Source organism: Rhea pennata, chromosome 16 (genome assembly GCF_028389875.1).
Source record: "Rhea pennata isolate bPtePen1 chromosome 16, bPtePen1.pri, whole genome shotgun sequence".
Taxonomy (NCBI): domain Eukaryota; kingdom Metazoa; phylum Chordata; class Aves; order Rheiformes; family Rheidae; genus Rhea; species Rhea pennata.
Window position 1 is genome coordinate 7,657,575 of NC_084678.1, and position 25,060 is coordinate 7,682,634.

The 25,060-nt window shown below is 48.5% G+C and overlaps 1 protein-coding gene across 3 annotated transcripts; it reads right to left on the reverse strand.

Annotated features, from left to right (window-relative positions):
• Positions 1 to 1,773: 1,773 nt before the first annotated feature.
• HNF4A (hepatocyte nuclear factor 4 alpha) lies at positions 1,774 to 19,653 on the reverse strand. 3 transcript variants are annotated; one of them, XM_062589234.1, is made up of 10 exons: positions 19,539 to 19,653; positions 15,529 to 15,703; positions 14,206 to 14,300; positions 11,552 to 11,658; positions 7,827 to 7,982; positions 4,468 to 4,555; positions 3,776 to 3,931; positions 3,260 to 3,496; positions 2,556 to 2,678; positions 1,774 to 1,916 (listed from the first exon to the last, which is right to left on the reverse strand). In XM_062589234.1, exons 1-10 carry the CDS (start codon positions 19,651 to 19,653, stop codon positions 1,774 to 1,776), a joined length of 1,395 nt encoding a protein of 464 aa, XP_062445218.1. The 3 variants fall into 3 exon arrangements, with proteins under 3 accessions (XP_062445218.1, XP_062445215.1, XP_062445217.1); XM_062589231.1 differs by having other exon boundaries at positions 2,541 to 2,678; XM_062589233.1 differs by having other exon boundaries at positions 15,529 to 15,706.
• Between the last annotated feature and the right edge of the window lie 5,407 nt (positions 19,654 to 25,060).

Below are 25,060 nucleotides of genomic sequence, written 5' to 3' on the forward strand. Positions count from 1 at the left end.
TTAGTTATAGCTGCTATTGCCCCAGAATAAAATGCTTTGAGTTCTTATGGAGAGGTAAATTGCAGGACTTTTCCTTCTTGCTGGATTTTCTCGGGCACAGATACCGTGCATCTGCTGTCTTCCCTTGTAAAAACTTGTTGCAAGTTTTCTTGGCACCTCTGCCATAGGGCTGCCAAAAATGAATTAGGTGGCACATGAGGCCAGAGGGACCTCCTGAAGGCCTGAAGTTGGGCAGGGCTCTGTCAGCTCCAGTGCTGCTCTCTCCCAGAGAGGCAAATGCTGGACATGGGGTAGGCTGCTTTGCTGTCTTCAGCATAAACCAAAGATGAATTCTGCAGGATTTCAGCACTGACAGACTTCAGTGAGCAAAGAAAACATGTAGGCAAAGAGAAATGGGGATTATGGCAGAGGGTTCAGACCCAAGGATGGCACAGATATATGGTGGGTAGAGACCCAAGAGGTTCATGTGAGACAGTGCTTCTGTAACTCTTCACAGTAAGATTCAAAGCTTTATGGTTTGAGGTTATTGCCCTCAAACCCTCTGAGGTCTGAAAGGGTCATAATGAATTCTTATCAAACTATAAAGCCCCATAAATCTGTATCAGCCACTCCCTCTAAGTAGAGGGAGTGGTGCTGGACTAAACCAGGTAGATTATATGGCATGTGCTAGCATTAAAGCTGGGTCTAAACTGAAATCCTAGGTCACAACGCTCTCAGCTTTGGGGCAGCCTGAGACCTTAGTGCAGCCTGTGAGGCTTGGACTCTTCTTGTCCTCACAGACTTCTTCCCTTCATATACCCTTTCACCCTACTCCCTTCCCAACAAGTAGCAAAAGATCTTCCTTTGTTGATAAATTTGAAAAGCAATATAGGGGCCAGCGATATTTTGGGCAGTGTTGCCTACAGCCAGCCTGGGTCAGGGTGATCCCGTCTCATTAGCTGAAAACTCGTGAATCTCACGGACCAGGCAACTCTCCAGTCCAGGCAATGTGTAGGCAGTGGCAGTGTAAGGGAAGGATCTGGCAGTGGTTGCCCCTTCTGAGCTCTGCAGTAGTAGGGCAGTCAGGTACAGGAATAACAAAACCCTTCAAAAGGCAGAAGGATCCAAATAATGAAGGATCCTAATGGGCCAGACTTTGCTCCAGTATCAGTTAAAAGAGATGTTAGACCTGGCTTGTGGTTTACACTGCTGGAGGGTGACACCATGAAAAGATCTGGGATGTGAGCTGAGGTTGAGGAGCAATACTGGCAGTGCTACCTGGGCAAACCCCAGTGTGCTTCACCTACAGTGATGCTTTCCAGGGAGTTTTCAGCTCTGTGAAATTTGGCTGGACCAAAGACTATTTGGGAAACTCTCATGGCTGTGGAAAGAAACCCCTGTTATGCAGCGCAGCATCCTTGTTTGGGGAATAGCTTGTTTGCAGGGTGTGTGCGCTGAACCAATGCTGAGAGATGGCAATGGAGAGACAACCAGCTGCACTGTCCCATCTGGCCACTGAAACTCCCTGCTGAGGGAGGCAGAACTCTGGCCTTATAAGGAATGAGAATTTCAACAAGGCTTCAGCCCTAGTCCTGTGTCTTGGAGCTGCCCATGGCACGTGCTGTCCATAGCTGCAGGAAGGACAGCTTTTGATGGTGGTGGTCTATTCCAATAAGCAAGTCTGTGTGTCTGTGCCCCAGGACCTCTTGATGGTTCTTTTTTCACAGTGACAGAGACAGTTTGGGCTTTTTTCCCACGTGGTCTTCTGAAAGAGGCCAGCTGTTCTGCAGATTGCTAGATGACTTCCTGTTTGGTGATGGTGGGTTGTGGGATGGAGGTGGGCTGTTTTGCCACAGTTGCAATGGCTCCAGGCAGTAGCTTGTATTGCTCTGGCCCTGAGCCCGCAGGTGGAGATGGTTGTGGAGTCTCTGGAGTAGCTATAGAGAGATAAACAAGATTAGAAGGGCAGCATGGACTTCAAAGCACTGGGATCTACTCCTCACTCGTGAGGTTCAGGTATAAGCATGACAAAGGCTCTGTAGCAAAACCATGGCTTCTAATGGCTTGTGTATTTGCTGCAAGGCAGCCCTAACACACAGACCCCCACAAAGTCCTCCCAGTTAGATGTCCTAATGACCTGCTCTGGCCATTTGTTTGATCGGTTGAGGTTGTCCCGTCCCCAGATTCTCAGGTGGTGACCCCACATTGTGAATCTGATTTTCCTGTGTTTTTGCAGAGGGCAAAATGATGTATTTTTGAACTATTCAGGGGAAGAGGAACCTTTCCACTGATTCCAGTAGGCACTGGATGGAACCATTAGTTCCTAAATTTAGGACTAAGAAAAAGTTACAATCTGACAGGGAACATCTTGTTGAATCAGTTAATCTTGCCTAACCTGATCTGACTCACTTCTCTATTTGTCTTTCCATCCTTTCTGCATAGGAATTTCTCACACACTCATTATCAGAGACTGTCTTGCATGGAAATTTCCTTGCAAGGTAGAAACTACCTCCATAGGAACACTGGAAGGCTCATAGTTTCTCCCGAGAGCTATAAGTCACTCTGGTGATACTCACACATCTGGCCGTTGTGCATCTGAGGTGGCATTGTGTTGGCCACAATGACATTTGTTCCCAGGTTCTCCTGGATCAGATGAGGGTGCAAAGGATGGTGAGCATGCGGTGTTTCACTTGATGACCCTAAAACCATGCATATAACATTGCCATGATGGCAGAAGGAGACAGTTCAGAGGGGCATAGACCAAAATGTCAAAGCCTCTCCAGTAACTGTGCATGAACTGCTTGTATGTTTGTGATTGGAGCACACCCTTCCCATCTTTCATGGACATTTTGGGCTCAGTTCTCCTGCCTGCCTCCTGTGTTTCCTCTTACAGAGCATTATGTTCTCCTCCTCCTGAGTTACATCACACAAAGAATAGCACAGTGGCAACTTCTCATTTTGTTTTGTCCCACTGGATGCTCCCAGTAGAAAATCTGGGCATTCTTTCAACCAAACCTTTCAGGGCCTTTTATTCTGATGGCCTCTTCTGACACAGAGGAGAGTTAATGGAACGGCTGGATGGTAGGTGTTTGGGAGTTGCACAGGAAAACTCAGCTACAAGCTGAGGGCTGGAAATGCCTCTCCATAACAGGGGCTAACCTGCACACAGTCTGGGACTCTGCCTTACTCAGCTCTGTAGTGGCAGCAATGGAGGGTCCTAAGGGGATGGTGATTGGGGAGCACTGAAAAGCATCTCACCTCCCTGTACTCAAGTACTCACCTCCCAGCAGCATCTCCTGCAACAGGTTGTCTATCTTAGCCATCCCGAAGAGCTTGACAAATTGGATCTGCTCTATCATCTGCCAGGTAATGCTCTGCAGCACGGGCAACAGCAGCAGCAGCTCCCCGAAGCGGCCCCGTGAGTCGTACTGCCGGTCATTGATGTAGTCCTCCAGGCTAACCTGCACCTGGTACCGCATCCGCTTGATCTTGGAGGGGTCACTCAGTCCTTTGGCATCTGAAATAATCCACAGAGCAAACTATCCAGGCTGCTTCCCTAGGAACTGCCCTTCAGTAACAGCATGAGCTCTAGGCTCAGGTTGAGGTATGCTCTCTCTTATTCCCCTATATGTTGCTACAGACATTTTTCCTCCTCTTAGCCTTTCTCCTCTCAATCTAAGAACAGTTTTGCCCAGAGAGGAGACCAGGTAGCATTTACATAACTCAGCATCAGCCAGTATAACCCAGTCTAGTCCCCCTTGATGGTGACCATCACCTACTACAAGCTGGAGCATACCTGGGTCAAAGAAGATGATGGCTTTCAAGCAGGCATACTCATTATCATCTATCTGTAGCTCCTGGAACGGAAGGACCAGCTCATCCAGGATGCGGATAGCCACGCGGCTCACCTCCACGAGTTCGGGGCAGTTCCGTGGGATGATGTGGTCATTTCCTTTAGATAAGCAGTACAGAGACTATCACCCTGTCATTGCCCAAGACTTACTAAGAGTGGCAAGGGCTTCAAAAGTTTCTTACCCCAGAAAACCAATGTTGAGATGATTTGGGGTTGGGGTACTAGCTGGGTCCCAGGAAGTTCTCACTTCTGCCCATTCCCTAGCACTGCCCACCAGAAGTGCTGATCTGTGTTGCCAGAACAGCCTCTCGTTATTTAATCACAGGGCTGACAGTAGTCACTCAAGCGAGAAGATGACTGAGGAGTGAGAGCCTCTTTCTCAGGTACAGCATGGTCTGCTCACACAAACCTGGCAGGGCAGCATGGATGTTCATAGTCCCCCAGCTTTACCCGAGCAGCCATGACCTTGATGTGAAGTGAGCCAAGCCCAGATACCCACTAAGGTGGTGCTAGGCTTTCTAAAATACAGATGTTCAAGCCACTATTCTGCAAAAAGGATGTCACCCTCTCCTCCAACACCTGAGAGGGATGCTTAGTAGAAGTAGATTGGTGGAGAGCAGAAGTGCACTCTTTACCTAGCAGCAGGACATCCTTGAACACCATGGACCTCTTGGCAGCACCCAGTAACAGATGTTCCCCTGCATGTGCTCGCAGCAGTGCCACCTGCAAGGACAGGGACAAGTTATTTGTGTGGTGGCAGCAGAGAGACAGAGAGAAGGCTGCAATTTCATGTGAACAGGAGAGAAATCCCAGAACTTCTGTGTGGCACTTAGGGTTGCGGGGTGAGATCCTCTCTCCAGTTAAATGACCAAAGTCAGAGGAAGAAGCCAAAATGTGATTTATTCCTTTGTATAGACAACTCTAGATTCAGCAAAACCAGCAGATATGAGATCTATAGGGCTCTAACTCAGCCTGCATGCATCTTGCCCCTCTCTAAGGGCTACCTAGAAGCTCTACCACACTCCCCTGTGCTGTGTTAAATGGCCCAGGACTGGAGGCCAAGGCCTCCTGAAGCATCTATGTGAAGGGACGCTGCATCTTTCACTTTGTATTGTGGGAGCGAGGAGGATCGTTGCATGGATTGGGGACCCATGTCCCATTGGAAGGTGGGCACCTTCTGGTCATTTGTTCCCTCATTGATAATGGACATTCAGGCCAGGGAAGCCAGAGGGATGTTTTTCTACACTGACGTTAATGATTGAAGTGTTTCATTTTACACCCCTCAGTGGTTCCTGAGAATGTTCTGAATCTTTTGCCCTCCTTCGGTTAAAAATTTCAAAGATTTAGGCAGAAACAGAAGTTAACGATTGGACAGCCTGACATGGAGGCTTCTTAATGTCCAGCCAGGAACCTCTGCTGAAGAAAACAATTATTAAACATTAATGGAAAGATTCTGAAAAGCATGTCCTGATGGGAATAGTCCCATTTTCCAGTGCATTATCTATCAGCATCAGACAGCCAAGAGAAGTCTTATCCTGCCAGAAATGTCAGGAGAATGCCTCCTCCATGAAACAGAGCTGATTAGAAAAGATGCTAATGTCTGAGAGAGATTTTTTTTTTCAGCTAGAGTAAAAGAGTTATGCAAAATAAACAGAGTGGAGGTCCTTGCAAAAAGACTACACATACGTGATGGTGGGGAACCTTTATATGCCAAAATCCAGCCTCTCTGTATCACTATCCAAACATGGGTGGATGTGTTAACGGAGGCTGATCGTGATTACCAAAGCTACACAAAACTGAGCTTTCCCATCTGGTGAAGATTTGAGAAGGCTGGAAAAAGTGAAGCTCCCTAGGGAAAGCAAAACTCTCATGTAGAGACTTCCTGCTTAATGCAAATTCAGGAAAATCTCATTTTGGAGCCACCATTTTTTTTTCAATACAATTCACTTGTTTGAGTCCAGTTAAAATATATTACTTTAACAAAGCAAAACCATTCATTTGATATTTGTTCTCTCAGTGATTAACCTCAGATACATCACTCTATTGTGAACTAGAATGAATATAAAAGTTGTAAATGAACAAAGTAGAAGTTTAACCTTGAAATGAGATGGCTTTGCCCCACCAAAGCAAGTACTTTGACATTTAGGTGCAGAGGAAAAACAAGGTGTTGAATATGACCTTTCCTTTAAAAACATTGGCAGAGATGATTCATTCTCAGGCAACATTTTAATAGCAATGTAACAGTATTTCCCAACATTAATTGTTCCCACTAGACATGTCTTGACCAGCTCTCATGCCCCTTGGGCAGCTGGCTTGCACATATTTCTGTTCATCCCTGCTTCCTGACATTTCTGTCCTCCTTCCTGCACTCCCGTGAGTATCTGTTGTCTCTGTTCTCACACACTATCCTTCGAAAGCATGGATGTCATTAATTACATACATTTTATGCAGTGCAGTCTTTCCTCTCAAACCCTTTGGGACAGCTTGGGAACTGCTCATCCTGGGGGATGGTTATTCCTAGCAGAAGCCCTGTTTCAGTTGAGAAGAGGCCACGGAGCAAGCTCTGAGTGGCCTCTCCCCTGTGGGAATGAAGCGTTTACGCAATCTCGTCCCTAGGTTTTGCTTCTTTCAAAAATTTTTCATCAGCACAATTGTAAAATGAGCTCATGTGCAAATTTCTGTGGTTTTCTGGAGTTATTAACCAGGTTTACTGCCTCTGTTCCAGGTGGCAGAAGGATCCAATGGCATATGTAGAGCTGCCCCAAGCCTTCTCTGGGCTGCAGCCTGTTTGCTGGGTAAATATAATTTGTCATTGGATTCCATTTTGTTTTCCATAAATTTTTGAGTTGTATTTGCCTTAGGAGTTTAGCAAATTGCTTATAGTTGTAAAGATATTAACACTTTCACACATTGGAAAAGAGAGAAAAGTGCTCTTTGGGGCTGCTAAAAAACCCTGAATTCCACAGGGCTCTGTGCTGCAGGGTAGTAACTCAGGATCTCAGGGTTAAGATTTAGGGTGGCAAGGGAAAGTTGATCGGGGGATACTCTCACTTGCTACGTATCGTTTTTCTTCATGATGCAAACGTCAACAGGGCTGGAGGCTGATCCTAGCTGAAGAGGACGCAATCTGGTTTTGTGACCGAACAGCAGATAGACTGGAAATACCTTCCTACGCATGACAGGTTCTGTGCTGGCCGCTGTCAGAAGTGAACTGCTTGCCCTGGCCCTTGGGAGCCACCCAAGTGCTGTTCAAGCCTGTGCACACATCGTGTCCTACAACATCTGCTGCAGACTCTGCAACTTAGACTTAAAGAGGAGACAGCACATTGTGTCTCTTTGGGGCTTTCTGAGGTCCCACAGTACCATCTTATAGGGGAATTCAAATCCACAGTGTTTATCTTGGTGGAGGAATCAGCAGATGTCATTTTAGTAATTTGTTTTAAATGCAAATATGTTTCTATTTTTTAACTCTTCAGAGAGATTTTCTTATTGCCTTGGGATCTCGAACGTAAATGTTAGTAAAATAATGTTTATCTTGAATAATTCCACACTAGGAGAATGGATACAAACATATCCCCAGCACAAACCAGAAAGAAATACAGACAGGTAGCTTTGTTTTTAAGTCTTGAGCAGACCTTACACTAAGTGATTTTTCCTAAGTCGTCTAAGCATTTTTATAGCATCTCAGATTTTCAAAGTGCTGCACAAACTGGAACAAATCAACAAATAATTGACCAATAGATCCATGCAAAATGCACACCTGATTATGTATCTAATTTGAGCTCACTGTTATCATGACTGTGCTCATCGACTGATTGACTGCACAGGCAAGTGGCCCTTGCTGGCATTGTGTGCACGCCATTCCCCAGCCAGCTCCAGCAGTCACGATAACAGAGCAAACAGTGCCCATTTTCTTTGAAGCTGCTGGCTGTTTTGCTGTCATTTGGCTCCCCACTGTCTTTGCTGGGGAAGAGGGTAGATCACGAGGACTCGCCTGGTCATCCAGGGGCAGCTCACAGAAGGCAGGGATGTATTTGGCCCACTCCACCAGCACCAGCAGCTGCTGCTTCATGGATTCGCACACGTCCGAGATGTTGGCAATCTTCTTCCCTCGGATGTCTCCATTCATCACAGGAACTGGGGATGATATCTGCAGGGAGGGAAGAGACTTTTCAGGTTTTGGAGCCGCAGAGAGACCAGGAGCAAGAAAATCCCCAGGTTGAGGAAGGTCCATGGGATGTGGGGTGACGCACTGATCCAGCACTGAGACAATTACTTTTTACTGTTGCATATCCAGGCCCCCAAAGCACGTGGCCCAGCACAGCTCATTTCAAGTAGAGATCAGCTCAGGATCTGTAAATATGAAATACTTCAGAGCGGAGACTGTGCCTTGAATAGTCTGGAAAGCACGGAAGAAATACTTCTAAGGCCAAGATGAATTTCCACTGAAATATCCACTGTGCTCCTTCAAGATCTAGCAGGGGACAAAGGGGCTCATAAAACAATGAGGGAAAGACTTTCCCTTTTGCTGTCCTGCTGTCCCCAGTAGCATGTGTCCACCTGGTCACATGACAAGGCAGAGACCTGCTCCCCCTTCCAGAGCTGGTGCTTGGCCAGAACTGCTTTGTTTTGCTTTTAACATAAGACATGTAGGCTGTATTTCTCCTCTTGTCTCAGTTAGCAGGCGCATGAGAAGTCTCTAATGAAAACAGTTCTCCAGGTCTCAGGTTGGTCTCTGTGAGATTAGCACTAGGTCATTAATATTTGACAAATGCCAAAGAAATACTTTAAAGAAAACAACCCCTTTCCCCAGTATTTCAGCCTTTTTTGCAAAACTGCATGTGTGCAAACATGCTGACAGCAACACAGGTCACTTCTTTTGCATGGAGAATATTTATGATTGCAAAGGCAAATAGGGCCATTTCATTTGCAAGGGATAAGTCTGACAACTCTGTGGATATTACAAGTCAGTGGTTACATGAGCTGGAAGAAACATCCCCCCAAAACAAGGTACCCAACTTCACACCCAGTTCTCATGCATAGCTGCTCATCCAGCTCATCTAAAAGTTTGCCCTTAGTCACTACTTTGTCCTCATGCTTCTGTGACCAATTAACTCAACCCTATCGCTGCCCTCCGCCTGCCCTCTCTGCTCTTGAACAACATCAGCTCTTCCTGGCCTATTCCTGCCAGCAATTTCAGCTTGGACCCTGCCAGCCTTCTAAAGGAAATGGAGTTCAGATGCTACCTGCATTTCTTTCCAGGTTGCATTACTTGGAAATTTTCCAGCTCTGGAGCTATTGTTGAATAAATAAGATTGTAAAAATCTCACCATGTATTACCCTAATCAGAGAGCCCGGAAGGCTTAGCAAATAAATAAAGACCTCTGAGTGAGTGACCTGAGATCTCGGAGAAAGCAACTCCTCAGCAGTATCTTGTTCTAATTAGCCAGGCACATAAAAGTTACCGATTAGTGTGCTGGAGCCTGTCTTGTCTAATGAGTCTGTCTGTTCTCTGCAGGAGGGCAACAGCTTCTCTGGATTTGTTCATGATTGTGTTTTTTATCAGTATTTTATCTCTGCTCAAGCCTTACATATGATGCTGCTACAAGACTCAGAGTCCCAGAAATGTCCTTCCCGTGTAGTTCTGATGACTTGAGGCCCTGTTGTCTCACCTCACTGGGAACAGCACCGTTACTATTTTTAGACTATATAAATATATTAGGACCTATGCAGGACAAGGTGAGGCATGGGATGAGACAGGATATGCTACCGGCATAAAGGCTTGGCCCTTTGTCTTCTTGGCACCCATGGGACTTGGCACTTCCCCTTGTCAAGGAACTGAACCTTAAAGCCTGACCCTGGGCTCCAGCGCGGAGCCGAGAGCACCAGCACATCCTGTCCCAGAGCATCTTCAGGGAAACATGACTCCTGAAGCAAGGAAGAATGCAGACTGCCAACCTGAATCCACCTTTGTTTTAACTAGAACAAGAAGTGCTGCTCTCCCTGGCTCCCACGAAGGATGGTAGTTCCTGCCTCCTGCCTCATCGTTGTTCTTCCACAGAAACCTGCCAGTGGCATGTGCTCTCTGTCCTGTCTGGGGTCCAGACTTCCTGCACCTTAGCGATCCCTCCATGTCCTGCAGCCTACATCACTTGCGTACACCAGTTTTGGAGGAGAACCATAAACCTGGAGCTCTCCATGCTCTTTCTGGGAAATTTCTGTGGCAGCTCGCTCCCTAGCGACTGTCTTGGCTGCACTCATCTCCCTGGGCTGCCCTAAATCGCTCCTATTTGAGCAGGAGTTTGAAGATCCCATTGACCCGGCTTAGGTGGAGGGTGGTAGTTGTGGGTGATGGTGCCTTCTGAGCAGAGACAGAGGCTGGAAGTGACAACACAGGGTTCCTGCTGTGCTGCCGCTAGCACCTGCCTAACCCATCCCAATGATCTGGAGAACTCCATTTCTTTATAACAAGTTTGTACCCCCAAAAAATCAATCCACTGTCTCTATCTGGGCAGTGCAAAACTGACACACAGCATGTCTTGAGACACAGCCCTGGCATGGGAATGTAGCCCAATCTGCAGGGGTGTCACCTCCAAAAAAAGAAGGAAGGATGAGGGAGCAGCAATAGGATCTAATGGTCACAGGCTGAGCTGCCAGGACTGACTCCCCAAGTCAGCCCTGCTCTCCCTTTCAGCTGATCTGTACCTCAGCCTGGATGTGTCCTTCCCTCTGTTGTGTGTGTCCCCTCACCTCTCTCCTAGGCTTCAAGCAGCCATGAGTTCTCAGGAGGAGGATTTGGAACAAGGTGAGGAAAATGATCTGGCTGGGAAGATCAGTCCAGAAATAAGGAGCAGGGTGGAATAATTTGTAATAATACCTATCAGAAGAGATGAAGGGAAACTGAAGCAGTAGGATGGCAGGATAGAGATGACTCTAAGAGATGCCTAGCTCTGAATGACGACCTTCCTTGCACAGCAGTAATAATGACCTGAACTAAGCACACATGTCTGCGCAATAAAAAACTGGCCACATTTTGGATTCAGGCTGCCTGGCAGGGGAGGAAACTGTGTGAGTTCCTTTCTGAACAGACACACCAGGAGAAAAATCTCAATGTTCCCCTCTTTGGAGTCTGCTCTCTCCATTCTTCCCAGACATTGCCAATTTAACATATATTGTTTGCAGCATTCAGGTTCCTAAATCGAGGTCCTCTTTTCAAGTGAACATTCTAGGAAATGAGTTTCCTTGCTGTGTGTTTGTGCAAATGGCAAATTTTAAGCAAACACTGGAGCAAACGTTTGCATAAAGCAAGCATGAAACTAATTCCTCATGAAATTGTTCAGGAAGCCAGAATCTGAGTTACGAACAGCTAGTGGGAGCAGAGACCGCTTGTGCAAGGCCAGCCCCCTGGCTGGCATAAACAGATGCAGCTCCTTGGATTTCTTCTACCCTGTTTTACGCCAGCAGGCACTCCAGCTTTCATGTGTCTCATCAAAGCCTCTGAGCACACTGCATTACTTACAACTCAGTTCCAGACCAGAGAGCATTAAAGGAATGGTTTCAGGTAACAAATGCCTTTGAAAAAATACTGTTGAGTTGGCAGACAAGTTACTTAGAAAAGAAGTGGTAATTTGAAGACTCAGCTATTAAATGCTCACTTGGATCCACTGGCCACACAATGCCTGATGTTTTTGCATTAGCCAAAGAGGAAAGGAGCGGTACCTGTTGTGCTAGGACTTCTGCTTGCAACAAGACGTTGATGGAAGGCAAGCTACTGTCTTCATAACTTGATCTTCGGGTGCTGATTCGGTCTCGTTCGTTTTGTACAGCTGCAAGAGAGAATTCTGGCTCAGCGGCAGCTCGTTCATGGAAATACACATCAAAACCTCTCGCACTCTTTTGGCATTCCCTTTCACAGTGCCTTGGATCACTTAGCTGCAGTTTGACAGCTCCCCTGCCTGACAAGGCAAGGGTGCAGCTATGCCTAGTTTGTGATGTGATGCCTGGGAGACCTGACTGCATTTGGTAGCTTTGTTTTCACATTCACTTTATTAGGCTTTCCTGAAACTGAATTATTTCAAAATCCAAGTGCTTGGCTCAAAGCCTGTAGAGAAATTTCATTTCAAAGGATCTAGCGCTAGAATTTTTGATTGTAATTTCTTAAGGGAATCTCTGAAATTGTGGCTATGCTTACCACCTGAACTGTGTGTGAAATCAGGCAGTCTACATGCCTATTTTGCCTATTTTGTCTGTCCATGTGATTTTTGTGAGCTGCATTTGGAAGCTCTTGTTTCTCGTGCACCCAGAAAGGGTAAGTTCAAAACTTTTCTTTAAGCATGGATGAGGAAGGAAATGCAAAACAGATACTACATACCTATTCAGAGGAATTGAGCTTTTTCATACCTCATCCTACAGAGTGTTCCAGGACAGGGATGAGCCCAACATGCCTCCCTACTTGGTTGATTCTTGAGAAGGGACTGGGCTTTGAGTCTGAGACGGCAAGAGCCAAAGCAGAAGCAGTAATGCTGAGGAGGATTCCTCCCTCCCTCACAAGGCTGTGGCCTAGCCACAACTCACCGCAGGCAAACCAGTCACCTAAAGCCGTCTGCTCAAATACAGTATTGATTGATGGCAGGGAAAATAGAACAGTCTCTGCCTTAGGCTGGTGGCTCTCTGAATTGATACGTTCTCAATGTATAAATCCGCCTGATAAAAAGCAATAATGAGGCTGGGCCAGAAGAAAAGCCCTGCAGTCAGCGGCTGTAAATAGGAGCTCTCAAGGTTATGCTGCTTGTTATCAGTAGCAGGCCCCGAGTTCAGTCACGCCATGATGTTTTCCAAATGTTTGCTCAGTATTAGCTGGTCATGCACCTAATGTAACTTCCATTGAATATTAACAGACAGCAGCAAAGCACTGGGCATGGGATGAGCGGGCTCTGCGGGGAGAGGAGGATTCCTATGTTCTTCAGGAAAAGTCAAGCCAAGTTCCTTGCAATATCTCGTCCCTTTTAAAAGGAGAGAAATGCTCCTGCTCAGAGGCGTTCTCACAGGTCAGTATGTCAGTTAAAGCAGCCAAGGTATGGGGTGGTGCTTCCCTGTTGTCTTGAAGGATCCCTTTTCTCCTAAGTTTCTCTTCAAGGGGGTATGAACTGGGGGGAATGTGGGGCTTAGTTTTTCAACATCAAACAACAGGGCCAAACACCTCCCTGATGTTCCTTTGCCAACATCAGCAGGGATGAGATGTCTGTGAGGTGCACTGACAGCTCCTTGGGGCTACTCCTAGAAGGGCATTGGTCCCCTCATCAGCAGGGCCACCAACAGCCAAAGGTTTCCTCACCACTACAAGTGCTCTGGAGCACTGAGCAGGACTGAACCAGGCCCATCATGTATGTGTCATGGGGACCGGAAAGACTGCAGAGGCAGAGATGTGTGGAAGTTTGTGGGGTGAACCTGGGAAGGTGGATATGTCCATTTGGGCTTAAATAGCCAAAATGCTCCACTTTGCTCTGGGTCCTTTCTGCTGTTGCCAGTGCATTGGATAAAACTAAGCTCTCTACAGAGGACCAGTAAGAGCCTATATACACATTAGGAAAAAAAAAAAAAAAAGAGAGAGAGAAGCAAAATAACAGTTGGACCCTTTGCTGGACTGAACTGTCTAGGTGCAGATTTCACAGTGACTGTGGGGAACAAGCACTTAGAGCAATTCTCTCAAAGAGTTTCCAAAATGTCCAGACCATCTCTGAAGCTTCTGCTTCTCACTGACATTGTGATTTGTTCCCAAATGGCTCAGATGGCCTTGGCTACCTGAGAGCCTGTGTGTGAGCCAGTGTGAGGGCAAGTGAGCAAAGAGCACCAGTGGAGCTATCGGTGTGATCTGTATGTACTAAAGTGAGCAGGTCTGGGACACGAGAGTGCCTCTGTGGCTCTTGCATGGGTATGTCTTTGCTGGTATTTTGACGGATGCCCTGAGAAGGAGCCCTGAAATTGAATGTACTGGCCATATGGACAACAAAGCTCAGGAGCCCCAAGGAACTCTGACTCTGAGGGCACATGGGACCCCTATGCCTTGCCTGGAGGCTTAATCAGCCATTAGTATGCTGGCTGCTTGTGAGACCTTTGTATGGATGGGAGCTGTGCAGGTGAGCATCTGCAGGGTTCATGACTGCAGACCCAGCCTCTCCCTAAAACCTCCTCTGATGGGTGATCTGGATCTTTGCACTTGAGAGCCCTGTGGAGGGAAGATGAGGCTCAGCTGGCTGAGCAAGCATCTCCACAAATGGCAGGGACTAGCCTTCAGTGGCATAGGCATCCTCAAACATATGGCCATTATGACTGCTGCTAAAGAAGCAGTACAGGGAAGCCACACCATGACCCACCTTCCTTCTTCATTCCTGCTCGGAAGCACTTCTTAAGCCTGCAGTATCGGCACTGGTTTCTTTTGTCTTTGTCTACCACACACTGCCTGTTAAACCTAGGAAGAAACAGAAGTGTGAGGAGCAGCAAGACTGCGCCGAAAACCAGGACATTTCAGAGTCGCACACTTCAAGACATGCTTAGAGGAGATTCCTAGAGGCTCAGTGCTAGAAAGGAGCCCCAGTGAGTGCCATGTCCACACTTACTTTAATCTGAGTTTCCTCCTTTGCTTACAGTGTCCCATGACTAACAGAATAATGCCTGACATGATGGTTATTTTCTGTTAACATTTCTGTTATTGCCAGTGGAAACTCTAGCTAAATTTCCTATTTAGCACTGAAAATCTCCTCTGACTTAGCCCTGGATGTACAATGAAGACAGAATAGAGCTGACAGTAGCATGCAGGAGCTCAAGATGGAGCAACACAGCCCAGTGCCCCAGTGTGTGCCAGAGGGGTCAGAGTCACTTTCTTACACTCCACTAGAAGTTAAATCCTAGCTAGAGTGGAGGAAGAATGTATTTATTCTGTAAAAAAAATGGGTTGTTCTGAAGCTAATAAGGTTAAGAAGTGGATTTAAGTCCTCCCGTGCCCCTCCAGAGCTGTGTCTGGGATACAGACAGGTTGCTTCTGACCTGACCGGTTTCACTGGTGCGCAAGTAGCTTCTCAAGTGCTGGACTTCAGGGAGGAGATGGGATGCAACCACCTTCTTCCTCCACACTTCTATGACTAAATCCGTCAAACCCAGGGAGGGACAAATATGGATCTTCCTTGTGTGTAGCTCTTGCACATAGCAAAAGTCTGTTAGCTGTTCGCAGCATGAATTTCACTTGCAAATTTGTATGATCCTACTCTATTTTACTGCTGATTGATCAAGCTTGGAAACTAAAGACATAGGCGTACAGAGCCCAGGCTGCTGTGAAGGGGAAGGGCATCCAGCCACGCAGGCTCGGGTAGCTTTGAAAAGGCTTGTTTCTACAGTTCTTTTTAAAGTCCCATTGCCTTGCTTGTTGGTGACGTCTACCACCAATGTGCAAAGAGCACACGCTCGACCCCTACAGAATAGAGCAAGACCACCTGGTGTCTTTTCCGAGTGACTACTTAAGGGCAATCTAGGTGTGAGAGTTGTCTCCGGTCCTTCTCAGCTGGAGGGTGAAGTTAGGACAAGGCAGTAGAGGACACAGAGGGAGGATGAAGAACCATACTGCTGCACCCTGAAGCTTTCTCCATTCGGCTCCCGGGGAGTGTTTTGTCTCTGCCACACAACTCAACCCCAACTGTCCTTACCTACAGGAATACATGTGGTTCTTTCGAACGCTCCTTCTGAAGAAGCCTTTGCAGCCATCACAGCTGGAAGCCCCATAATGCTTCCCTGTGGCACGGTCCCCGCAGATGGCACACAGTGCGCTCACCCCCATGCTGTTGGTAGTGTTGAGGCTGGCTGCTTCTGATGGAGATGTGTCTGCTTGGGGAAGGACACAAGAAGGAAGACAATGAAAATAAGGCCTCCAGTCAACATTTTCTAACTCAATTTCCAGTGAAAGTCCTGATTTTCTGAGGAACTGGGCAGCTGCTGTCAGACTATACAGTAGAGAGGCCTGGTCATAGACTTACATAAGGAGTGGTGGGTGCTGAGAGTGTCTTAGATCATATCCCTCAATTGAGTACATAAAAACTCTGTGTTTGCCAGGGTGAGGTCCCGACTCCAGGGACACCTTCAGACTAAATGGAAACCCCGCTGGCACTGTCACAGAGCACAGCCAAAATTCCTTTGGGATTTGCAGATGCTTTGGGACTCAGTAGCACAGAGAAATAGCTAGTGCAGAGGTAAGCTGAGGTATTCGGGCTCAGGGTGAGCTGCTGATTTATTAGGCAGGCTTATAGGCCTCTAAGAACCCAGGACAGCCCGGACTACTCATGCAAGGAAGGACAGATCAAACTAACCCAGAAAGAAAGGATGACACTGTAAAACTGAGGAGGCTGTATGCTGCGTATTTGCAAGGGTTTGTAACACCATGGCTGAGACCAATGTGCTTCAATACTGAGGAGGAGGTTGGCACTTGCAGGGCTCTTTGGGAAGGATGGAGGATTGCAGAAGTCTCTGTAGGAAAGGACATCTGAAAGGCTCAAAACCATGCAAGTTCTACACTAAAACGCCTGCAGCAAGCCAAATAGACCTCAAGGCTGAAGGGATCAGCTCTTAACTCATTTGATCTAATTGTCACCTCCCATGCACATTGTCTTGTATCAGCATGGGCACATTTCCCTTTCTCCACGGAAATCCTGGTTGCAAATAATACCCGGGACCTAAGAGGCCACAGAAACTTGGTAGGTTTTTAATACTTGAGTCTACTGGTCCCAATAACCTTCTTTAACAGACAGTAAGGGAGATCACCAGGGGTTGGGCACTGATTCTGGCCAAGACAGCAGATGCTAAAATAACATCCTCAGCCACTGCTTGTGACTCAGCCTCTGCCCCTGAGGCCAGCATTGCAAAATAAACAGCAACCTCTTTGAAGACATCTGCTCCTCATTTTGGGATGCCTTACGGTCAGTCGACCCTGAGGGTAGCAACTGACTTGGCCAGGTACACAAACTCCCAGTCTCCCCAGCCCCTCATGCCATCTCCCTCATGTCCCTCTCTGATTTGGCAGGGATGTGGTTAACTCTTGCCGCTGGAGGGCCACAGCTGCTTCCACTTGGTGCCTAGCTCCCCCAGCCAGCAGAAACTGGGCTGCAAAGGGTGCTGGACCCTATAAAAGGCTGGCCCTAAGGAGGTGTGTGCTGGTTGCTGGAGCTGGGCTGTTGTGGGAGGTCAAAGTGGTGCTGCTGCAGGAAGCTGGACAAGTGGGGCCCTTTAGTGAGGTTTGAAGCTCAGCCTGGGGGAGTTTTCTCTTGTGAGAAGATCCTGGGCACAGCGGAGTCAGGCTTTGGCAGTTTGGTTGCCCAGCTGCATGGGCAAGGCCTGTGGTAGGACTGCATGGTCTTTTGCTTTTGTGTGGTGCAGATGTGTGGGCATAAGTAACCCAGGGCTGATCCTGTCCTCATGGGAGTGAATGGTATGGTGGGACCTTGAGCAGCTCCTTCTCTGGCTCTGGCAGCAGCTTTTATTTCCCTGCCTGCTTTCAGTCTCTTGAATTCCTTGTTTTCCTCCTGGTTTTCTTTCCTGGGTTGCAGTTGCATCTCCATGTCCAGCACATGCCAGGGCTGGAGGGAGTTGTGTGTCTGTGCTGTGCTGCTGCCCAGAAAACCCTTTCCCGTGCCTGAGGCTGCAAGCTCCATCCAGGCTGCTTCCCTGCTACACTAGCCCAGCATCTTGTGAGGCTGTGCAAGTGGTTTACCTCTCAGCCCTTCTCCCTCTGAGCACATCCTGAGAGCTTGGCTGGTTAAAGGCATTCTAGAAAGTTAGATTTTTAGTTTCATCTAAGCATAGAACTTGCAACTGAGAGGAGACAAGAGCTAATCTGCCCATAATCACATTAGTTGCGTATCTGTGACAGATAAATCCCTTTTAGGGGTATATTGTGTTATATGCAAATGAGCATGTAACAGGAAAAACAGGTACTTTTATCTGAAAAATGACAAAATCTTAATCTAGTAGGCCAACCAAAAATAGTGTTATTTTCTATTGGGTAACTTTCCAGTAAAATTTATTTTTTAGTGCCAGAAATGTGGGCTTCTGGCTGCCACAGTGAAGTAGGCTTAATAAGCATCAGTTTGAAGTCAAGCTAAACAGGAAAGGAGGGGGAAAAAAATACCCTGCTGAAAGTTTGAGAGACCACTGAGACTGCTTGTGTTATGAGGATTATCTCTCCCCAAAAGGTCCCAAAGTGTGCCTGGAAATGGGGTGCATCTGAGCTGTGACAGTGGCAAACTGTCCCTGCTGCGCAGCCACCTCTGGGCTGGCATCGCAGGGCCTTGCTGAGCAGTGCCAGAATGTCCTGCTGGCTGCAGCTGGGGAAAAAGGCAAAGGGAGGGATTTTGCAGGCTGAGTGCTGTTGTCTTAGTGGGAAGATGCCAAACTAGCCCTGGAGGCATGACTGACCCCTAATCTGGAGCCAGACGCGTGAGGAGGAGAAGTAGTTAGCTCCTAGTAACCTAGCTGACTCATCTGCCTCCAGGGCTTTCCCTATCCCACCTGAGCTAGAGTCATGTAAAACTGTGTGTCCCTCTGCCCCATGGAGGGGCTGAACTGAGGAGCCCCTCACCATGGTGGGAGCTGGGGCTGCAGGTCAACCTGAGCCCAGTGTGCACATTGGGTGGGAGGACCATGGAGAAGGAGCAAAACCTGGGCTCCTCCTTGAGGGTCTAAACCAGGATCAGCTGCTTTTGGCACCCTGCTCCTGGGGGACCTGTGCAAAGGTCAGTGCTGGAAGTAAAGGAGGGGGACCAAGACCCCAAGGGAGGGCAGTGGGCAGTCAGAGCACAGTAGAGCCGCTTTGAAGCCATGGTGCCCTGTCCGTGACAGAGCAGAGCCATACGCAGGGGGCTGGGTGCTGCCGGTACAGTCCTCCCCGGGGAAGAGCTGCACCCAGGCAGCCTTTGCAGCAGCCTTGGTGAAGCTGCCAGCAGGAGGAAAGGACCCAGTGACTCACTTTGCCACGTATTAGTTTAGCTGTTAACCTCATCTTTGGCAAGGCTTTAGGGGGCTGCTTGGAGAGGAATCTCCTGTTATCTCTGAGCATCGAATCAACTGGAATCTTTGGTCCCCAAATCAATGGGACAATATTGCAAATCCTGGTAGGTTAAATGCTATTCCACCCTCCCAGAAGGATCATGCCACAGCAGCACCTGGGCACCATTTGAGTCTCTTTATAAAGATTTCCACCCTTGCCAGGCATAGCTTTCTGCTCTGGGGACAGCTGAACTGCAGCTTCCCCTAGGGCAGGACTTGCTTTTGAGTGCCCAGCTCCGCAGCCTTCCCGGTGAGCCATGGACAGCATTGCCGCCGAAACACTTGCCTGATACTTGCTTTCCCTTGGAGTGCTTAGACCCATCCGCTCTCAGCTCAGGCCCTGCTCCCTCAGCTGCAGCCAGATACCCGGTGGGGAGACCCGTGATCTCCCTAGCTCCTCTGGTGTGCCCATCACCAAGACGTCTGGGCTACAGAGCAGCACCCAACCAGCTCTAACAGCGCGTCTCGCAGCCAGCTCTATCCTCTCCAGGAAAAGAGGGAACGCTGCTGGGCCGGCAGCTCCCCGGAGCCCGACGGCCGCCGCCCGAGCCCTGCCGCGGCCGCCTCGGGCCCCGGCTCTTCCCACCCGCTGCGAGGGACGGAAAGGCGCGGGGGAACTCACCGTTGCCCATAGCCAGCACCTGCATGTTCTCAAACTCCAGAGTGGTATACGCCGGGTCTAGCGCCGCGCTATAATCTGCCATCTCCATGTCTATCAGGGCTTTGGAAAGGCGCATTATCATCAGCAAACACGGGCCAGATTGCACTGATTCCCTTGTCCGAGGCTATTGGCCCTTCTGCCTCCCTCTGCCTTCGCTGCGTCCCCTATCTGTTGTCTTTTATTTCAAATATTTCTCTGAAAGGATTTGCTGAGCCTCAAGGCCTATACTCCCCAGAGGGGTGGAGGCAGGAGGCAGGGGGTTAATCTTTAATCATCTCACCCATTGCCGAACGCTGCTGGGCTGTTTTTTTTTTTTTTTTTTTTCCTTTTGGTGGAGCAGCAGTGATTCTTGTTGACTGTTATTGAATCTGGAGGCGCTTTGCTGAGTTCAGCTCCCAGGCACATGCAGGGCTGCAGGAGAAGCGCCCTTGCGGCCAGGGAAACACCTTCCCGGGGCTGTTGACCTTGATGCTGAGCTCTTGTTGTTGGTCTTAATTGTAGCTGGAGTGGAAAACTTGGAAAAATCCCTGCCTGGAGAGCAACGTTGCTCTTCACTTCTGTCATCCATTCCCTTTTCCACCTCTCCTTTGCTTCACTGCCCCCCCCCGATTTTCCCTTCTTTCCCTCCCTCCCACGCCTTTTCCTTTTTTCTCTCTTCCTTTTCGGAGAAGGTCACAGCCTGCATTGCAATTTACACGTTGCCATGCAAAGTAACAACACAGGACTCATTTTACTTCCCTATAAACCGCGTTTTACGGGGGCTGACTGCCCTATAAACAGATCCCGCTCTACAGCCGTGACCAAACAGCCTCCAGGGCGAGGATTTGCCTGCGAGCACCAGGCACGCAAGCGGAGGGGCGAGGGGGGACGGGCGGCCGCCGGGGCGGGCTGGCTCGGAGGGTGGCACAGCCGCCCGGGCGCCTGGTGCCGGCCAGGCAGCGCCCGTCCGGGCGCACGAGCCACCACAGCTCAGAAACTCGCTGGCCAGGCTTTTAGGCTGACACATCTTAAAATTTTCATTGGGCATTTTACAACACAGCAGAACTTTATTCTGCTGTGTGATTTTTTTTTCTTTTACGCTTTCAGCCAGTCGGTGCTCTCTCCTGAGGTACGTGCTGACCTACAGCCCTGCGGCATCACCAGGCCTTTCTGCCACCTGGCTGAGACCTCAGATCAGGCCCTCCAGTAATACAAACAGGAGCACCCAGCATAACTGTCTGTCTTCTCCTTGCTTGCGCACCTGGGTGCTTTCTGGGCCCCCGGTTTGCCCTGGGCGCTGCACTCCTCTGCATTAGAAAGGACTGAGAAGTTTCAGTACAGTTTCCATTACATGAAAACGCAAGATCAACGAGTTATCTCTGAACAGTGTCAGCTGACGTGCACGGAAGGACATGTAATTAATGACTGAGTATCAGCTCGCTCCGCACTGAAAGCATCCCCGTTATTTCGCAATCAGCACCGGCTGACTGAGTCCACGCACTGCCATTTATGGCCCCAAACCTGGATTTAATTGGGCTTCATAGGCAAACTCCTACCAGCCAGCCCGGACCCTGCTGCCTCCTTGAGCCATCCTAGCCATGGAGACTTTGCTGTCATAACGGGACACTGAGGCCCTTGGCTCCACAGCAGAGCCTCTGGGCAAGTGACCCTAGACACAACAACAATTTGCTGTTCATATTTCAGGAGTAAAAGGAAGGGCTGTTCAACCAGTCCTAGCTTCCAAAAGCTATGTTTAGTCTACATATCACTTCCAAATCGCTCTTTTTGGCCCTCAGATTGGGACCGTAAGGCTATGGATCTCCAGGTACTAAGCTGAGAAGATGGGAAAGCCCCAGGTTTCTGACTTGAGACTAGCGCTAAATTTTCCTTTGCTCTAGGGGGAGCAGTCATCTGCTCTGTGCTCCAGAAAGACAGTCCAGACCTTGTGTGCCTGGTTGTTCTTCCCTTCAGTTTGAACTGCCCTGAGCCCAAAATTGTTTGAATGCTGTGTGCCCCAGGATGGGGATGGCAAGGTAGAGCAGAGCCCCGCAGTGGCCTCGTTCCAGGGACCTCCGTCCCAATCCCGGTCGGGCCACGGTGATCCCTTTGATTAGATAAATGCTACAGACACTAGGTCAAATATGTGCAGGATTTGCCACAGTGTCTAGTAAAATATCATAAAAGCATGGCCCGTTTTGCTCTGTTCAGCAAAACAAACCTTTTGCTTAAATAGTGTGCTGACCAAATAAGGCTGCAAAGGCAGTTTGCTCCTAGGGCAGGAAGGATTAACCATGCTAGGAATAGAAAACGGAGAGGTAGTGCGTATGAGCAAGAGAGAGATAAGGTGTGGGGAAGTTTGGAGAGAATTAGATGGCTCAAGGGGGCAGGAATTGTCAATGGGAGATGGAGCCTTCCGCCTGCGGGCTAATGTTGACTGTCATTTTCTCACTACCGGTGCCTATCGCTAATGTCCCCATCACAAAACTCTTGTCTCAGCATAGAGGTCGAAGACCAAAAGGGCCGAGGACACCGTGCACTTCCTTTGCCCCTGGAGATGGGCTCACTGACATGGGGGTGAGATGCCCCTGCTGGAAATGCGTTGGCTGCACTGTGGGCTCAGGTTTGCTGCAGGAGACTGAGCTCCCTGAGAAGTCCCTGAGGAATCCTTGTCCCTACGGGATGGCCCTGTCTGGTGGCTTTCTGGGATAGCTCCCAAGGGTAGTCATGGCCTATATTAGCTAATAGGGCCCTGCGGACCTATGGCTTTTTAGGAGGTAGATTTTCATGCCAGCAGCCTGTATGGATGGACAGGAGCACACTGGAAGAGTGGCCCAGGGATGGCACATCACAGCAGCCACAGGGAGGAAAAGACGCTTTGGAGGGGCTTCTGCTACGTAACACAGGCACGGAGGTCTGCCCCAAAGAAGAGCCCCGATAAAGGAACGGCTGTTCCCAGAGCAGGTGCTCAGGGGAACTTTAGCTTGTCAACCCCTTTCCTTTCTCCTCCTTTCCCAGCTTTCCATGTCATCTACCCATCATTTAATGCTCCTGGAGAGGGCTCTGAAGGAAACCATTGCAGTTCCAGGAAATGGAGTATCCTACTCTGAGTGTCATTTGATTTCTATCTGTTCAGCAGTAAATCCTTCTGTCTCTTTCCACACTAGCACATCATGACACTAATTCTGCCCCGTCAATAGATCTTTCTGACTGGAAAATACATCCAAAGCAAAAAGGGATTCCCAGAAAATAAGATCTATACCTTTTAGTAAATAAGTAACAGAAATAGAGTATTTAACAAAGCATTTATGTGGGGATACTGTGAGCTACTGTGCTTGCTAGCTCTTCATGTGAAGTGGCTGAGCAAGGCTTCTTTTATGGGGATCTGCCTGCCTTTCTTGGATAGTATATCCTAGGATCATAGGATAATTTAGGCTGGAAGTTCAACCTCCTGCTAACAGCAGGGTCAGCTATGAGAATAGACCAGGATGCTGAAGGCTTTATCCAGGCTCGTCTTAAACACCTCCAAGGCTGGAGACTGTCCGAACCTCTCTTGTTTCAGCCTACGCCCGTTGTCTCTCATCCTCCCACCATGCAGCACTGGAAGAAGCCTGTGTCTGTCTTCTCAATACCCTCCTTGTGGGTTCCAGTTGGCTGTGATGAAATCCCCCCTCGAGCTATCACTTCTCCAGGCTGAACAAGCCCGGCACCCTCAGCCCTCTGGGCATCTTGATGACCCTCCACTGGATTCACTCCACTTTATTAATGTCTTTCCTAAACTGGAGGAAGTGTAGGGGGGTGAAACTGGATGCAGTAGCTAGGTGGGGTAGCTAGGTGTAGTAGCTTGGCACTAACAAGTGCCAAGTAGAGGGGGAAAATCTCTGCTTACAGGCTGTGCTGCTGCCCAGGAGGAGCAGGGCTCTGCCCACAGAGCAGAGGGATTTCTCTTTTGGTGACTTTCATGGTTCCTGTTGGCCTCTTCCTCCAACAGAAGTCCAAGAGTGCCTCGGGATGGCAGTGCTGCCCTCAAGCAGAGTCCCATCAACTGGGACCCTGTTGGGTGTCACCCGCAGACTTTCTGAGCACAGGAGCTGGCCAGGCTGCAGCCAGGCACCTGTGACCCTCCTGGCCTTTGGTTTCTCTGTTCAGCCATGTGCTCTCAAGAAATGTCCAGCAGAAACAGGAGCCAGGAGGACTGAGATCTTACAGAGTTAGTGATACCATTGGTACTACACACAGCATGTGCTCCTGCCAGGAGATGTAAAGATTGCTTGCAACATGTTGCTCAGCAGCTCCAAGCCCCACTACACAGCTGACGTGGCTTTGCCTTGGCATGTGAGTAAAGCAGAGATGGGCTCTGAATCTGAAACCTCTCTGGCCTTGGAAAGTCCTGAACAAGGTCTTGGCTTCCTGGCCTGGCTTCCCCTGGGTGCCTGCTCGGGGACTGCGCCGGCAAACCCCTCTCTCTCCTCATCATCTCACCAGGGATAGGAAAGCTTGAGGTACAAGACAAAGAACAAAAGTCCCAGGGGAACCTCGCCAGCATAGTCATCTCCACACATGCAAAGGTCCCTTCTGCTTTTTTTTTTTTTTTTCCCCCTTTGAAATTTCAAACTCCAGTTTGTGGACAAAGTCCTGCCTATCTGAGAATATAGATCTCCGACCACTGACCAAACTCCATTCCAAGCAAATCTCGAGGTCTGCTTTTCCCCTTGCCCACGGATCCCTCCACTCAGTCCCTGGATCGGCTGGGATCATGCTGAAACTTTTGCATCAGAACAGAGCTCTCGTTCTTGCGCAAAGTGGATTTGCACACTTCAATTTAAGCAGCTTCCTTTCTAAACATGGAATGGGGAAGGATCGTCTGTAATTATCAGGTAGGATCCTTATCACCTGTAATTCATTTGGGCAGCCATTACAGAGGGAAAATGAGAAGGAGAAACAAGGGCTTCCATTGTGCTTATACTAGCAATTTTAGATCACCATTTAAATTAGAGAAGGGGGAAAATAAAGGCAGCTTCAGAAGGGATGGAAAACAAGGAGGAACATTAGCTCTTGGAGGCAGAGCCACTCTAAATAGTTAACTGATAACTCCAATTTGTCTCTTCCCTCTCATCTTTTCTGATTCTCCTGATTAAGCTGAACTTATTCTCATGCTAATCATTTCTTGACCTGTTTATTCTGCATTAAAAAATTAACAGAGAGCAGTTTACTGCATGACTTGTTCACACAGAAATGCTACAGATTAGCAGGCAAGGTTTAAGCCTCTGTGCAGGACTTTTGGATCTAGCACCCGGTCTGCACAGCTGGAGGATGAGATTTTTTTCCTGTTTTTAAAGAACAGCTTTTTCTAAAGTCAATATAAATCCCCCTCCCTTCATGCCTTGAGTATATTTGCTCTGTGGCTATTTCCAAATGGAAAAGATAAAGCCAAGGGCTTGTGTTTTGTCAGACTTTTTGTAAACAGGGGTATTTAGGCCACACTGTCAAACCCCTTTGCCTTTTGC